At 28.0% G+C, this 16,320-nt stretch overlaps 2 protein-coding genes across 3 annotated transcripts; both read right to left on the bottom strand.

Annotated features, from left to right (window-relative positions):
* Nucleotides 1-239: 239 nt before the first annotated feature.
* Nucleotides 240-5,016, bottom strand: LOC101506907 (protein NRT1/ PTR FAMILY 6.1). 2 transcript variants are annotated; one of them, XM_004489079.4, is made up of 6 exons: nt 4,867-5,016; nt 4,479-4,707; nt 3,088-3,305; nt 2,432-2,594; nt 1,738-2,155; nt 240-1,239 (listed from the first exon to the last, which is right to left on the bottom strand). In XM_004489079.4, the coding sequence occupies exons 2-6, from the start codon at nt 4,693-4,695 to the stop codon at nt 351-353; spliced, it is 1,905 nt and encodes a 634-aa protein (XP_004489136.1). In that variant the 5' UTR covers nt 4,696-4,707; nt 4,867-5,016; the 3' UTR covers nt 240-350. The 2 variants fall into 2 exon arrangements, with proteins under 2 accessions (XP_004489136.1, XP_027187413.1); XM_027331612.2 differs by having other exon boundaries at nt 4,479-4,944.
* A 3,817-nt stretch (nt 5,017-8,833) lies between these two features.
* On the bottom strand, nt 8,834-13,677 carry LOC101507457 (uncharacterized). Its single transcript, XM_004489080.4, has 7 exons — nt 13,375-13,677; nt 11,719-11,890; nt 11,438-11,487; nt 10,707-11,007; nt 10,091-10,279; nt 9,804-9,986; nt 8,834-9,343 (listed from the first exon to the last, which is right to left on the bottom strand). The coding sequence occupies exons 1-7, from the start codon at nt 13,560-13,562 to the stop codon at nt 9,098-9,100; spliced, it is 1,329 nt and encodes a 442-aa protein (XP_004489137.1). The 5' UTR covers nt 13,563-13,677; the 3' UTR covers nt 8,834-9,097.
* Nucleotides 13,678-16,320: the final 2,643 nt, after the last annotated feature.

Below are 16,320 nucleotides of genomic sequence, written 5' to 3'. Positions count from 1 at the left end.
TATATAATATTATATTTCATTTTGAGAAAAAAAAAATTGTGTAACTCTTGTTTGGTTTGATATAAAAATTGAAACAAGAGAAATATTGATTTTTTTAAAGACAAAAACACTCTTAACTCAAACTAAAAGACAACCTTAAATATTTAGTTTTTGCTTTTTTTTTTCAATTAAAATAATTAAACTATTTAGCTTAATGTATTCTTTAAATAATTACATTTATTAGTTTGATATATAAAATGTAAACACATAATTTAGTTGCTTCATTTAATTTAATTTAAGATATAAATTTTCATACATTATCGATATAAAAAATTTTACAATGTCGATAAATTTTACAATAATTATTTGATCTAGCTAGCCAGTGTTGTTGAGTTCTCATTGTTTGTGACATCATTTTTAATCTCCATCTCATAAACATGTTGTGTCCTGTATTTGTACCTATGTGCTGAATACAAGAAGATGCAGAAATTGATTATGCTCAAACCTGTTAGAATCCAATAAAAGTAATCAAACCTTCCTGTGTTGATGTTTTGAGACAACCAAGATTCTTGTCTTTTCTCAGAATTTCCTGTTAAAGATTTAATAATACTATTTATCATAGTTGCAACAAAACAACCTAATCCACCAGCTAATGCAGCATAAGCAGAACCTATACTCTTCATTGCATCAGGTGCTTCTTCATATAAAAATTCCAATAAACCAACAATGCAAAAAACTTCAGCTACACCAATTAAGCAATATTGAATCAATAACCAATAAGCACTTAAATTTGGCATTGGTGTTAAAAAACTAGCTTCATAACCATTTTTTATTGCATAGTTTCTTCTATGATTTTCGAAGATTGCGGCCCAAGCAACCGATATAATCGAAACGGCTAAACCGATTCCGATTCTTTGAAGCTGAGATGCACCATGTGGATGTTTAGTGATTAATTTAAAAAGTGGTACAAAAGTTTGGTAATATAGAGAAAGTATGAGAAAAACACTTAGGCCAGGGAAAACTGGCATGCATGTGACAGGAAGTTTCAATTTGCCTAAGTGAGTGTTTAAGGTATAAGCTTGTTGGACTGAGAGAGTTAGAAACTCAGTTAAGATTACATTAAGCATGATTGTGCAAGCTGGTATTGGAATTAGTTTCAAAAGGATTTTCACTTCTTCTACTTGTGTTACTGTACAAAGTCTCCAAGGATTTGGATTAGGTCCATCTTCTTTCAATTGTAGAGCTGCCTTGTCAAGAAACCTAATATATATAATATTCAAAAACAAAAAGAGTGAGAGAAATAATAAGATCTTTGACATTGGTATATTAGATCATTCAACCATGATTTTAAATTGCGATTTGCAACTGCCAAGATCGTCTCAATGTTTTTGGAGGCCATGTACGAATCTAAGAATTGGTTCTTAATATCACAAAACTCTACCATCAGCATTCAATATTCTAACATTTGGTGATAGGTGGGGCCTGTTTGGCTGTAACCACCATCACATGTTCAGTGGTAGAAACTGGATATGTATTCCAAGCATAAAATACAAATATAAAATTTTATAGTGTTCTACATATAAAATTAAAATATCAATGCAATTTTTTAAATGTTAACCTATACTATAAAAAGAAATAAAAATTTAGAGTCCTATATCAATATTCTAATTGCACAGGTTGATAGAATCCTAATCAGTCGCATTAAAAAAGAAAAAACATGTGTGACAAGAGTAAGTAACAAAGCAAAAAGACTCAAACCTGAAATCATCACTATGAGCAATTTTTTGACTACCCTTTATAGCAGATCTTCTACCAGGAACCTCAAACAAACCAACAAACTCACTACTAACAAATGATTCATTTCTCTTTTTAAATGAAGCAACCAATACTTGAGCGACACGTGTAAGAGGACTTCCACCTGGCAACCTATGTCTATACAAAGGTGTACCAATGAAAAAAAGCATGTTAGATATTCCCATTGCTATTGCCAATGAACCAAAAGCTGATCCCCAACCAAATTTCATTTGGACATAAACCACTCCTGTGAATGCAACAATTGCACCAATTGTCACAGAAAGATAGAACAAGTTGAAGAATCTGTCAAGATGTGATTTGTAGTTTTTGCTTCTTTCATCAAATTGGTCTGCTCCAAATGATGACACACATGGCCTTATACCTGTTAGATTAATTCATTTAATTAATCAATTTATTGGATTCACATAATCAATGTACAGGGCACTGTCCTTTGTTTTATAAAAAAAAATTGTTTAATTGCACTTTTGGATTTTTATGTCTTTTTATTTCATTCAATTACAGAATTGATTTCTTTATTTTAAAATTCTTCGGATTGATTCCTCCCTCAAACTTTAAAAAACAAATTAGTACGTACAATTTATAATGTTGAATATATTTTTCTTTTTTTACGAGATGATACTGTTAAATCCTCCAATACCTGCAGCTCCAAATGCTGTAATGTATAGAACTGTGTAGAGGTATGTCATCTGCCATGGTTTTGCTGGATCACACTTGCCTAATAGTAGAGATAATTGGTCACACTCTTCTTGGTTTGGCACAAAAATGCTCATTGTTGCACATATTGTTATTCCAGTTAAGCCCTGTTCATAAATAAAATGGAATGAACCATACAAAGTCATGATCTTTGAAGCATTGACACAGATACCGACAGGGGACATGATATTAACACTAACATATAGACATTGGTTTGACAAAATTAAATTGATAAAAATGTGTTAATTTCGTGTCAAAGACTAACTTGTATTGAACACCAGACATAGTTTTAATTTGCAATGTCGGTGCTACGTAGGTTCGATTCTTGTGATTAACATATTTAACCAAACAATATAATATCGGAAATTTGAATTGTTAGGTCAAGATTAAGCAACCTACGTTTCGACTTTCATAAGTTGGTCTCAAAATCTAAAGTCGAAACATGATACATTAGATCTTTGTTCTGATAGTCGAAATTGGCGATCGTCTAATTGTGTAAATGGGAGAATGATAATCTCTCAAGATATTCTTTTTATAAAATAACATTTCGAGGATTTGAATTTTTTACATTCACATAATCAATGATATGAACGAACGTACCACAAGATAGATAGTAGTGAAGATAGCGATTGTCCAATAGCGACCAAGATAAGCATCAGCTAGAAATCCACCAAGAACAGAAGAAGCTTGTGATATCCCTAAGAAATTATTGACAGCATTTGATGAACTAGTAAAAGGTCTATGCATCACATAAAACATAAATGCCACCATGTTAACAGAAAGTCCAAAATAAGCCATTCTTTCTGCCATTTCATTTCCTGCAATGAAACAACAACAAAAAATCATACATAAATTTAATGCAACAAAATCTTATCTTAAAAGTATTAATCATTTTCATAATCATACTATAGCCTAGCTCAACAAACAAACATGGCATATTAATGAAAAATTCAGATCTTATCCTATCTTTTAATTCAAAAACATGACATACTATTTAATTGGCTATTTTAATTATAACCAATATCTACCCACATTATGATTGATGAAATACAATAAAACCAATTAAAAAACTATTCCAACATTGTCCTCATTAAAATTCATTGATCAAATGCATTAATGCAGTAAAATATATATATATGTACCAATAGAAAATAAAAATTTATGTAAAAATAAGTAACATAGAAAAATAATAAGTTCATATATATCTATCTATGAACCTCAAAATAATTCAAGATTAAAGTCATAATAAATCAAATGATAAAAGTAAAGTTGACTATACAAAGTTAGACAAAAATTATGGAAGATTAAACTAACTTTAGGCATTGATTTATTAGAATGAGTGGAATTTATCATAGTAAATCAGGGTTCATCATAATAAGTCAAGATTTTAAATAGAATTTATGTCTAAAATAAATACACACAAAATTTATATTAATTGGATTTAGTAATTAGTATTAAATCGAGATACGACTCACTACTACTACTAAAAATTGCCTATTTAGCAACCCACTGACTGATGGAATTATTTTTGTCTAGGTAGTGATTGAATTTTGTAATCTATCACTAAATCATTTGGTAAATGTAAAATATAGATAAGATATAGTTGTATTTTGTAATCTATCACTAAATCATTCTATAATTGTATTCTAAGATATAGATAACCATGTTTATGTCTATTGTATAGTGAAAAAAAATAAGAATTGTGTAATAATGTACTCTATGTGATTAAAACAATATTTCAAATTTTAGTCACTATTATAATAAAAAAATAACTACTTTTGAGTTGTAGTATTCCTAATATACCCTTTCGTTAATAAAAAAATATTTAATGTCAATAATTGAGTATTTAACATTCAAATAGACAATTTAATAAATTTGTATTATATTTTACATAAAATCTAAAAAATTAATTACATTTAACTAATTTTCTTAATAACCGTACAAATAAATTCTTTTTTATATAATAGTGATCAAAGAGAGTATATACGTACCAAATATAAAGAAAGCAGCAATCCAACCACCAGTTTTTGAAAGATCAAGAATGGATTTTCCATGAATATTAACAGGTGTTGAACCTGATGTTGTGTATCCACGTCCTAAAGCCATTCTTCTATCTTCAGATTCAATAAAATAAATTCCAAGCTTCTTTCTACTCATTGAACTCCCTTGTTGAGGAACTTCTGGTGATTTTATCTCACAACTATCCATTCAAAAGCTCAACTTTACACACACAAAAAAATAATATATTATATATATATATATATAAATTAAGATTTCATAGATTTGGAGAATATCATGTGAGGATTCTAAATTGGAGACTAAAGTCACAACCAACTTTTAAAATTCTAAGAACATTTTTTTTTCATTTCCTTTGCTTACCTACTTATTGTTGCATCTAATGAGAGTGTTATTTGTATGTGTGAGTGAGTGAGTGAATGTAGCTATGAACTAGGAAGGACCATATAACCATACACATTTAATTTATGATCATTTTTAAATGTCTAACTACTTTATTGTTTTCACTTACAATTCTGACTATTAATTTATGGTTGAATCATGAATTTATGAGTCAATATTTATTTGCTTACCTCACTTGTTACATCTCCAAAATACTCAAGTTGGTTTTTATTATAAGCTAAAATAATTAGCTTCACATTTATTAAGAAATTTAGCTAAATATAATTATTCTTTTTAAAATGATTATATTGTCAAAAGGGTCTGTCTTGTATGAGAATTTGTTCCATATGAAAAAAAAATTGTTATTAGAAAATAAAATTTACAAAAATGGAAAATATTTTATGATACACTTTATTAAATAGAGTGAAAATAAGTTTAATACCTATATTTAAGATCAAACCATATAAATACTTTTTTGTTAATATTCAAGACATGAGGGAATCTTACAAATTACAATCACTTTTTTGTTAGATTCGGTTTATCTCAAAACTTTAAATTAAAGATTTTTTTTTATATATTGAAGTACTTATCTTCGTCATGTCTTTTAAAGAATTAAATACCTTTGTTCTAGTTAATTATTAAACTAGCACCATTTCAATAAATAAATAAATAAATAAATAAATAAATAAATAAATTATTCTCTAAATGTGCGGCAGTCAATTGCCAAATGTCTGTACTATAAGATGATTTTTAGAGTTTTGCTTATCTTATCTACAAGAAAAAGTTACTATTTTTAAGACGTATTATTTATTTTAAATGATTCTTTTACCTCATTTAAATTATTTTTCATTTTAATATTAGTGAGTGTATTTAATATTTTCTCTAAATGAATTATAAATAAAAACAAATTAAATTATGAATATTATAAAAGATAATCGACCATATTTAATCTATCCAATTCAAAAAATTATAAGTCTAATTTTCCTCAACGATCAACAAATTGAATCATTGAAAATAAAAAAAGTTAAATTTTAATGAGGGATATTTTAGAGGTATTTTATTAACCAGGAGAAAAATAGTTGATTTTTATTTGTATTTTATTTTAAAAAATATAAATTAATTTTACTTATATTTCATTATAGATGGAGTATATCACAATTTCCCATGAGAGTATATTTGTAAAAACATTCTAATAATTTGAACAATAAATAAATTCATTGAAATTTATTTTTATTTTTTTATCATAATTGGGATTACAGGAATTTTTCTTTTATTCGCTGTGAATGATCAAACTTGAATTAAAAAAAATGCTAACAAGTGTTTTAAAGATTCATATTAAATATCTTGATATAGAAATAAAGGGACTTTTATCGTATATTTACAAATTCATATATTTTGATATTATCAAATTAATTGACCAATAATTGAATAACATGACTTTAATGAATCAGTGTGACTAAGGTAGAGATTTAACACCATCAATTTTTTTAATTTTTATATTTTGGGTCTCTTTCAATTTGTTATGATTTTTAATTATGAAATAATTTATATAATTTTTGAGAACTAAAATCAATAAACAAATGTATAGTACTAATACTATTGATTTAATCAATTTAGTTAAAATTTTAACGGTATCAATACATTTTTCTTTATAATACCTTAGAAATCGTCTAAATATAATGTTTTGAACTTTTGTATTGATTTTCTCAAATTAAAAATATTTTTTTCAACATAAAATTTCCATATTTTGATTCCTTTCAAAATTGTCCTTACAAACCAATGGGCCAAGAGGTTTGGTTACTGAATTTTCAATGTATGTGTGAAATAGAAAGAATGTTGAAATTTGAAGAGTGAAAGATTTCTAAGAAAGTGACAATATTAAAGAGAGGTTCAACTAACACGTGAAGATCTAAAGAAACCAGCAACGATCAATAAATGGTGGTAGTACAACTACAAAGTTTAATGATAATGCATTTATAGGCACCTGCTTGAAGAGACTAGAACCGTTGCTCTCATTCAATACTATACTATATTTTACTTAAATACTACTCTGTCTAATATAAGGTGATGATTCATTGAGTTTAAAAGTAGTTGTATGATAGCTTATTGAGATGTTAATAATTTAATATATACGATAGAATTTTTTTATTTAATCGTAAAATTAAAAGTTTTTATTAAATAAATAAAATTTTATAAAATTTAAAATTTAATATTTAATTAAATAATTTGAAATGAACGTATGATAAACTTTTAAAAATATAAGTAAATATCGATAATCAGATTACATAATTACGAATTTTGAATTTATATAAAATTTTGTGTGTTTAATTTCATATATTATGTTAATAATCAACGGTCACCAATTCATCCTTTATAATGAGTTATTAAATATAGTAATTCATCACAAACTTACTTGGAGTCAATAAACCTTCACTCATATATTAAAAAGATATATAATTCATTATCTCAAAATAAAAAGATTTTGAATTAAAAGTAATGTATACAGTAGTATTAATTATAGAATGTAATTAAAAATATAATTGATACTATATTAAAAGAAATTAAAAGTGTCATGGAGAAAATTTTGGAGCACGGAGGGATAATTTATGTCTATGTTTTATTCCCAACCAAACTTGTTTTGTTGGTTCAGCATGAAAATATGGATGCTGATTACACAATTTCCTTCTCATTTACTCCATCCCTCTCATGTAACCCCTCTTTTTCTTTTTAAGTGTTATATATTTTTAGAAGTTATTTGTTTTTTTTAATTTTTGCTTTCAAAGTTAAGAATAGGATTAATTATTCTTTTGTTATTGACTATTTATTGCATAGAGAATTTATGAGATATATTAATGAATAGTTAAAGGTGTTATTGAAAAAAATAAATAATTATATAAAAAAATAACAAAATTTATTAGAATATATAAATAATCTTAAATTGATAATTAAAATGGATTGTAATATTCTTTTTAATTATTAAAATGAAGCGTAATATTTTTTTATAAATACAACTCAATTCAATTGGTAACTGCAATAATATTGATATTCCGAAATCAAGGTTTGAAATCTGGATTCAACATTTATCTGCCCTTAAAAGTGTGAGTCAGCCACTACTTGAAAAAAAAATATTTATTATGTTCTATGGCCAGTTGGCCACCCAATTGGTACGACTGGTACCACTCAACAAATACTATACCCATGTACATTAAAACATGACATTATTAGCAATCAATTCAACCAACAAAAAAGCACTGATAAATAATAACAACACTCCGCCCAACCCCCCGAAACATACCACTCAAAAAACCTTATTAACTGTTAATATTGATTCAACACAGCACACAAGCAAGACACAACATTATACTTATCCCCCAGTGAAGATCTGACCCTCCTAAAAAAACATGACAGATGCTTATCTCTATAATGTGACCAACGTTTATTTTATTAGTCTTTTTTATAAGCAAATGTTAGTGGTTGATTTATTAGGAAGAGCTGAAACTGTTTAATAACAGATATTGAACTTTGAGTTTCAATAATACTTATTTGGTGTCCCAACTCAAACAATTGGACTAATCCTTCAAAGACATGTTTTGTTCCCTTTATATTTTAACAATATGTCATAATTCCCCCTACCATGATAATTTTATATATGTTCCAAGTTATTATTACAGTTGTTAGATAAACCCAATTAGTTAGTTAGTTTAAGTTCAGTTGTAATTAGTCAACCATTAATTATGATTATTAGTGTCTTAGTATATAGATATACCAATTCCTCATCCATGACCTTGTGGCCTTAAAGTTATTTCTTTAGCCTGATCCATCTAAATCCTATCTAGTATTAAACAAGTTCTACACTTCAATTTATATAACAATGCTTGTATTGTGTTTATCTATTTAAAAACAAAAATAATCAAACATAAGATTAAGACTAAACTAATAAGATTTCAAATATAAAAATGGCATGAGACACTGATTAACATCTAAAAAACCTCGTACATGGTACATGGAAACTGGAAAGAAATAACAAGCTTTACCTAGGCGCAGAGAATCTCCAATGTAAAATGTATCGCTGTCATCGCCAATGATTCCATGAATCACATTTACAGTAGCACACAGCAAAACCCCCAGCCACTGTCTTTTATTAATTAATCCGAAAACGGCGTCATACATTAAATTACATTGCACAGCAATAATTGACAATAAAGTTCACACCTCACAGACTAACCAACTTAAGAGAATTAGCCTTTTCCTGCAGGGTATCCAGGAGGCTTTCAAAGCTCTTCTTAAATGAATCAACTCCTTCAAGTTCAAGCTGGGAACCAACAGATCTCCAATCAATGCCCAACTTCTGGAGAGCATTGTAAATTCCTTCAGCTTCAGATGCGTTTGAGTCTATCGTTCTGGCTACAATACCGTGATCGATAAATGCTTGAAGGGCTTGGTCTGGCATGGTAGATACCTGGAAAGTAATTAAGAATGAAATGCAATAAGATACAACTTCAAAGATTAGGAAACATTGATTTCCATGTTTCTTAAAATAATCAGGGCCAAATGAGAGGTTCGTTAAAGAAAATATTAGTTGCTTCATATTAACTCCATGATAACTACCACGCCTGTCCCTTTTTATAAGCAACTTTGACACTTTTCCCATATATTAAGATCAGTCTGTAGTATATTTAATGTATGATTTTTCCTAAAGTTCTCTTTTGTATATGAATGTTTTCAGCTATAAATTTTTATATTCCAAAACACTTAGTAGTATTAATTAAGGGTGTATTCTGAAAGAAAAATATAAATGTATCTAGTAATTTGAAATGAGGCTTATATTTAGGAACAAATTTTCTTCTCAAAAAGGACTTATAAATACGGACAGAGGTAGTATAAGCAACTAGGCCATTAGAAAAATATGATAGGCTTACAGTGTCAGGTCCAATAAGAGGAGCAACATATAAGGTGTCAGGATACGCAGGATTCTTGACGCTAGTTGAGGCCCAAAGGAGCCTTTGCTTCTTGGCGCCTTTTTTGACTAGAGCTTCCCACCTTGGACCTGAAAATTTCCTTTGGTAGAGCTGATAAGCTAGGGCTGCTTGGGCTACTGCTGCCTATAAAAATCAATGTGTCATGACATGAGCATATTTGATATCCAGAGGTGTAATAATAAATCCAAAAGTAAAAATTGGCAATTTGGGAAACAATAAGCGGTTACCTTGCCACGTAGGTTAAGGGCCTCTGGGGTGCCAATTTTCTCAAGGTTCTTGTCAATGAGAGTGTCCACTCGGCTGACAAAGAACGAGGCAACACTTGTGACTCTAGAGAGATCATTTAACCCAGATGCCTCAAGACCATCCAAGTAAGCATCAATGACAGCTTCATATCTTTCAAGAGAGAATATCAGCTGCAAATACAAGTACCACAAACATATATTAAGACTCCAGCAACATGGTAAAAGAGACCAATATGTTTGGATTGGTAACATAAGATAGAATGGAGCGGAATGAAATGGAATAGACTAGTTAGTAATCAAAAAGTTTATGTTATATCATTCCATGTTATTCCAGTCAATTTGATCCTATACCACTGATCCAAACATACCTCAACTTAGATGCATTCATTAATAATGTTAGAGAAGATGAGTTTCTTGATCTCCTACTACAAAACTCCTTCACTTCTAACCAGCTACTACTCATTATTATTGTGTTGATAATATCTAGGATTACTTATCAAGTAACTAACATCAGAACCTAGAATATCTTAACATAACATAATTCAATACTCAATTATTTAATTTGCAGACTACATGAAAGAATGTAGCACAAACTTACAGTCACGTTGACACTAATTCCATTGGCAATAACTTCCTTAATTGAAGGGACACATGCAGCTGTAGCTGGAATCTTAATATACACATTGGGGCGAGAAACCACTTTATGAAGCCATTTTGCATCTTCTATGGTTCCTTGAGTATCATCAGCAAGTCTAGGAGATACTTCAACAGAAACATAGCCATCGCCACCATCTGTTTCATCATAAATTGGTTCAAATAGTTTGCAAGCATCTTGAATGTCCTTCACTACAAGTTCCCAATATGCACTTTCAATGTCTTTCCCTGCTTGCACAAGTTCCCTGCAAGATCAAGCAACTTGTCTTTAGCGACGAGAAAAGGAAAGAAAATAACTAGAGCTATAGTTAAATTATAGACGACACCACAAAGAATAGCACATCCACAAGAATTAAAAATAAAACACACTTTCCATTATTTTAGTACTTTTTCCCCTGTAATGGTTATATCAGTTAAACTCACGTGAATGTAATATAAGCACAGAAGCCGACTTATGGAAGTAAAGACCTGCCCTTCCTATAAAAAAGTAGAAACCGAGGAACATCACCTTTTTTTAGTTTACCAAGCTAGTAATACAATGATTATAGACACTAAAGATAGACAAGCATGAGTCATGACTATGCTTCCACAGTCTACTCTACTCAACTGTCCATTAAATTGTTGTTCAAGTTTGAAAGAAAAACTTTTGGTATTAGTAAAAGATATTGATGGTACCTGAACTGATCATTGTAAGCACTTGAAGATGAGATAGCTTTCTGAAAGATCTGTAATCGTGTGTAGACAGCATATTAGACCAATGACATGCAATAGTATATAGAAAGCAATATGTTACACTCTTAAAAAGTGTTTGAAACATGTATCATGTAGTCCAGTATTGATTTTTACAACATTATTCCGAGGAAAACTATCTTCACACAAGCAAAATGGCTTAACTATAAAAGTACTTTCTCACTAGGTGATGCGAGAATTATGAGTAAATAACATAATATTATTACCGCTGGGTTGCTAGTGACACCTCTGACACCACTTTCTATAAGAGGAATCAGATCTGTAACAGGTCGGCAGAGATTATCATACCATGGACTCTGCCCTTGTTTCTCATAAAGATCATGAAGTACTGTCCTCTTTGCAGGACTTCCATTTCCATCTGCTTGGGAGCATCTAATCCTGCAGAGAGACACAACCAACAGTCAAAGGTTTGCCTCCATATAAATGTAGTTCGGGAAACAAAAACAATGATTCATATTCATCAGTCAACAAGAGTTCTGTTACTATAAATTACTGATTTTAGGGTTCATCATGTTGGCCATATATACAAATTAAAAAAAATTATAACACAAACATTTATAATTCTTAATAACATTCCTCGGTCAACGCAAACAAGGCTCATAATAAACCCGAGTTAATGGAACAAAACTCACATAGTGAAGCCTTATTCTTCTCTACTGCATTGAAGCATTCTTTTGAATTGTTGACAAGCTTAGCATAGTCAAAGAAAAAAAATCCATACCAATTTTTGAATAGGGAATCACATTTAATTTAAATAGATATCTGAATCTGAATAAAATGAAACAAAGAGTTTTAAGGGGATAAACTCGGTGTAAACCCATTTTACACATGCATTGAGAATCCACTATTCTAACATATCAGTTCAATCAATAATTGAATCTTAAATATTTATTTTGAAAAAACATAGAGCTTCATTAGTAAATTCACAACGACCTATTTTAAGTGGCAAGAGCGGACTTACTCTTAGATATTATTAGATTTAGTTAGATATGATTTAAGATAGTTAGAAATTCATTATGATTAGATAGAAGGTATTTATGTAAGTTACCTTAAGGACACTATATAAAGGTGTATCCTACACTAATTGTATCATAATTCTTCACACTATCATTTTCAAGTTTTATATTTCTCTTTGTTCTTCTACTCTAGTAGTTAGACTTTTCTCATTCTCTTCGTGCTTTCATCATATAGTAGTTAAGCTATTGCGGAAACACCAGGAGATTTTCATGTTAGTCCAAAGTAAACAGAAAACTACAACGAGAGTTGTACACCTCGGCTTGTATTCTTTTTCTTGTAATTTTCTTACCTTGTATTTTCTTTTTTCTTGTATTGTTCTTCCCACGTTAGAAATGTTATTAAATATTGTTAGATTTAGTTAAATATCATTTAAGATGGTTAGAAGTTAGTTATGATTAAATTAGTTAGGTGAGTTACTTAAGGACACTATACAAAGAAGTTTTATATTTCTATTTAATTATTTATCTCTTTCTTAAGGCTCAACCATACTTCTCAACACTTACCACCACAATCCACTAACTGTTATCTTATGATGAAAATTACAATTATGTGGTTTGAGATAATAAAATCAACTATTCTTTTTCTCTCAAGAATCAGAATTAAATCGGTTTATACCGAATTGTTCCTTTTCTTAAATACTCTTCGATAATAACGATTTACGATCACGATCTCAGTTTTTTTCAACTTCAACAATCTCAAAACAACAAAAAATTAAATAAATAAATAAATAAATAAATATAATAAACATTTAAAAAAATGAAATAAGCACTGCACGTAAAAATTAAGCACGAATTGTGATCTACGAAAAGTGAAAAGAGCGATCGATGAGAGAAAAGAAAACAAACCGTAAAGAGGATTGAAAAGCGTTCAAATGAGTAGTTCGAAGAGAAGCGGAGAGGTTAATTTTGTAATTAGTTACGGAAGGAACCAAAGCGAGGAAGCACGTTTTAGAAGATCTGCGTCGAAGCGCTTCTGGTAAAGAAGCGCTTGCGTTTGGCGTTGTGAGTTTGGAAACGGAAAGTGAAGAAGCCATTGAAAATTGAAATAAGTCACAGCAAAAGAATGAAGTAACAAATGCTTTGTTATAAAATTGAGAGAGAGTTGGTGAAGAAAGTTGGTGGCTTGGTGCAGTGTATCTTTTGGGTTGACTCAAAAGCCAGGGACAGTTTGATATAATAAGGGGTGGTAAAGGGGTAATATGGGAAATTTATTAGTTTTTCATTGGTTTGGGTGCTATCTTTTGCCACCTAGTTGCTTACGCTACTGTGATTCTATTTTTTTTATTGTAATCTAGATTGACTAAGAAATTTTTTTATGGGAACTATTAGTTTTAAATTTGACTACAATTAATTTTTTTTTACCAAAAACAATAACTAATTTATTTCCACAAAAAAGTGTATGTGATTAACATTTGTGGTATATTAAATAACTTTTATATTTTGATAATTTTCGTTAATTTCATATGTTAATGGTATATTATATTATAATGTTATATTAAGGTCCTTGTAAATTATATGAATTATGATGTATAAATTGAAGGTTTGTACAAATGTAAAATTAATACTTTGAAAAATATAATATAAAGATTATATTATTCTTTTTCTCTTATTTTTTATATTTTGTTCTCATTTTAGTTAATTTTCATAATAACATATTATCAGCGTAATTTTATATTATATGAGTGATAATATAATCCATTTGGAGGTTTATTTCAATAATTTATTATTATTATTCTCTACTTCTTCTCATGATAATATTATTTTTAAAAGTTTTATTCCTTTTATTTCATCTTAATAATTTATTTTTGCATATAAATTTGATGGAGAAATCTTATCTTGTATAATTGTTATATTTTCTTTGTTTATTTTTGTTAAATCCCAATAAATTTAACATTATAAGCATATTTAAAGGATTGTTCAAGTAATGATTTTCGTAATCATTGTTTATGAAGATAATGTGAGATATAGTTTCTAAACAAAACTAAATTAAAATATCCCTAAAGGATTGTTTAAAGAATTAATATTCTTGATAAAGATTACTGTGATATAGTTTATGTAGACATAATATTTAAGCATCCTTAAGATTGCTCAAAATATGTATTTTCTTGGCCATCACTATAAATTTTGGTATAGTTAATAATTTAATATTTAGCATTCTTGTATGATTGAAAAATGTGTGATTTTCAATAGTCACCGTATATAAAGATTTGTGTTTTAGTTTTCAAAAAACTACACATTTAGACTATAATTGAAATATATAAAAATAAAAAATAAAAAATTGATCTTAGTCTCTCAAATATGCTCTAAAGAAGCAAAATTGAAAAAGACTTTCAAGAATTTTTGATAAATTGGTCATAAATTATCATTGAACAAAAATAAGAAAAGTCCCCTGATAGATTAAATAACCAATGTTGTGGTTATGATAATTGGTGTGCTAAGATAACCATTATTGTGCTGTTGATGAATTATAAGTGAAAGTGATAAAATTAACACTGATGTGGTACTGATGATTTTTAAGCGAATTTGATAAAATCTCATTTATTATGATTTGTGGTATGTTTTTGTTTTACAATAACATTACAAGTAATATACATTAAGAAGATTTGTAATATAAAAATGTCATTTTATGAAAAACAAATATAAAAAAAAAATTAGCGATATGGTAAAATTTTAAAGAACCAAATTTATATTTTAATTTTTTTTTTTGTTACCTCAATGTTTTAGTTTGAATAAAATAACAATGAACATATATGTTATATGACCAAATAAACAAAAATTATGTGAAATTAAATCAAGATAAATATAAATTAATCTCGTAACTTCTATTTATAAATAATATGTAGTGGTATAGTTTTGAAGTTATTTAAATTTAATTATCTTAAATTTTTAAAATATTTTTATTGTGTATGAATTAATAGTAAATTTTATTTTTGTAAGTTATTTATGGTCAGATAAATATAACATACATTTTGTACATATTTTAGATAGGCTAAATACCATCCCGTGGTCCCTTAACTTAATTTCAGTTAATATTTTAGTCTTTTATCTTTTTTTTTTTCTTCCCGATTTGGTCCTTTATTTTAATTTTATGTGACAATTTGATCTTTATGTTTTAAAATGTCAACAATGTTATCCTTTTTTTTTTGCAAAAATTCATTAAAAATTTCAAACAAAACCCATAAAATTAATTATCATTCTCAATATAATGCAATTTCATCAACTCATATTTTTAAATAAACTCATATTTTCATCTCTAACAACATCAAATAAAGAATGAAAATATGAGTTTATTTGAATATTTAAGTTACGAATTTGATGAAATTTGTATTATATTGAAGAATATAATTAATTTTATGGGTTTTGTTTGAAAATTTTGATGAATTTTTGTAAAAAAAAAGGATAATATTGTTGACATTTTAAAATATAAAAGATCAAATTATCACTTAAAATTAAAATAAATGACCAAATCGTAAAGAAAAAAAAAGATAAATGACTAAAACGTTAAATGCAGTTAAATTAAGAGACCACAGATAGTATTTAGCCTTTTAGATACACACACACATATATATATATATATATATATAAAAGTGTTTTTTGATTTTTTTGCGCAACTTCTAAACAAAAATAAAAATGTCATACGGTTTAACGGTTTATATGTAAGTATATTTTCTTTTTTTGATTTAATTTATAGTTATTTTAAACGACTTATCAAAAGTTATTTCTCTTCATTAAGTGACATGAATTTCTTTATAACAGAGACATTCTAGAGAAAGAAGATTGAAAGAATATGTT

The sequence above is a fragment of the Cicer arietinum genome, chromosome 3 (assembly GCF_000331145.2).
Source record: "Cicer arietinum cultivar CDC Frontier isolate Library 1 chromosome 3, Cicar.CDCFrontier_v2.0, whole genome shotgun sequence".
NCBI lineage: Eukaryota > Viridiplantae > Streptophyta > Magnoliopsida > Fabales > Fabaceae > Cicer > Cicer arietinum.
This window is presented reverse-complemented; position numbering and strand designations above follow the sequence as displayed.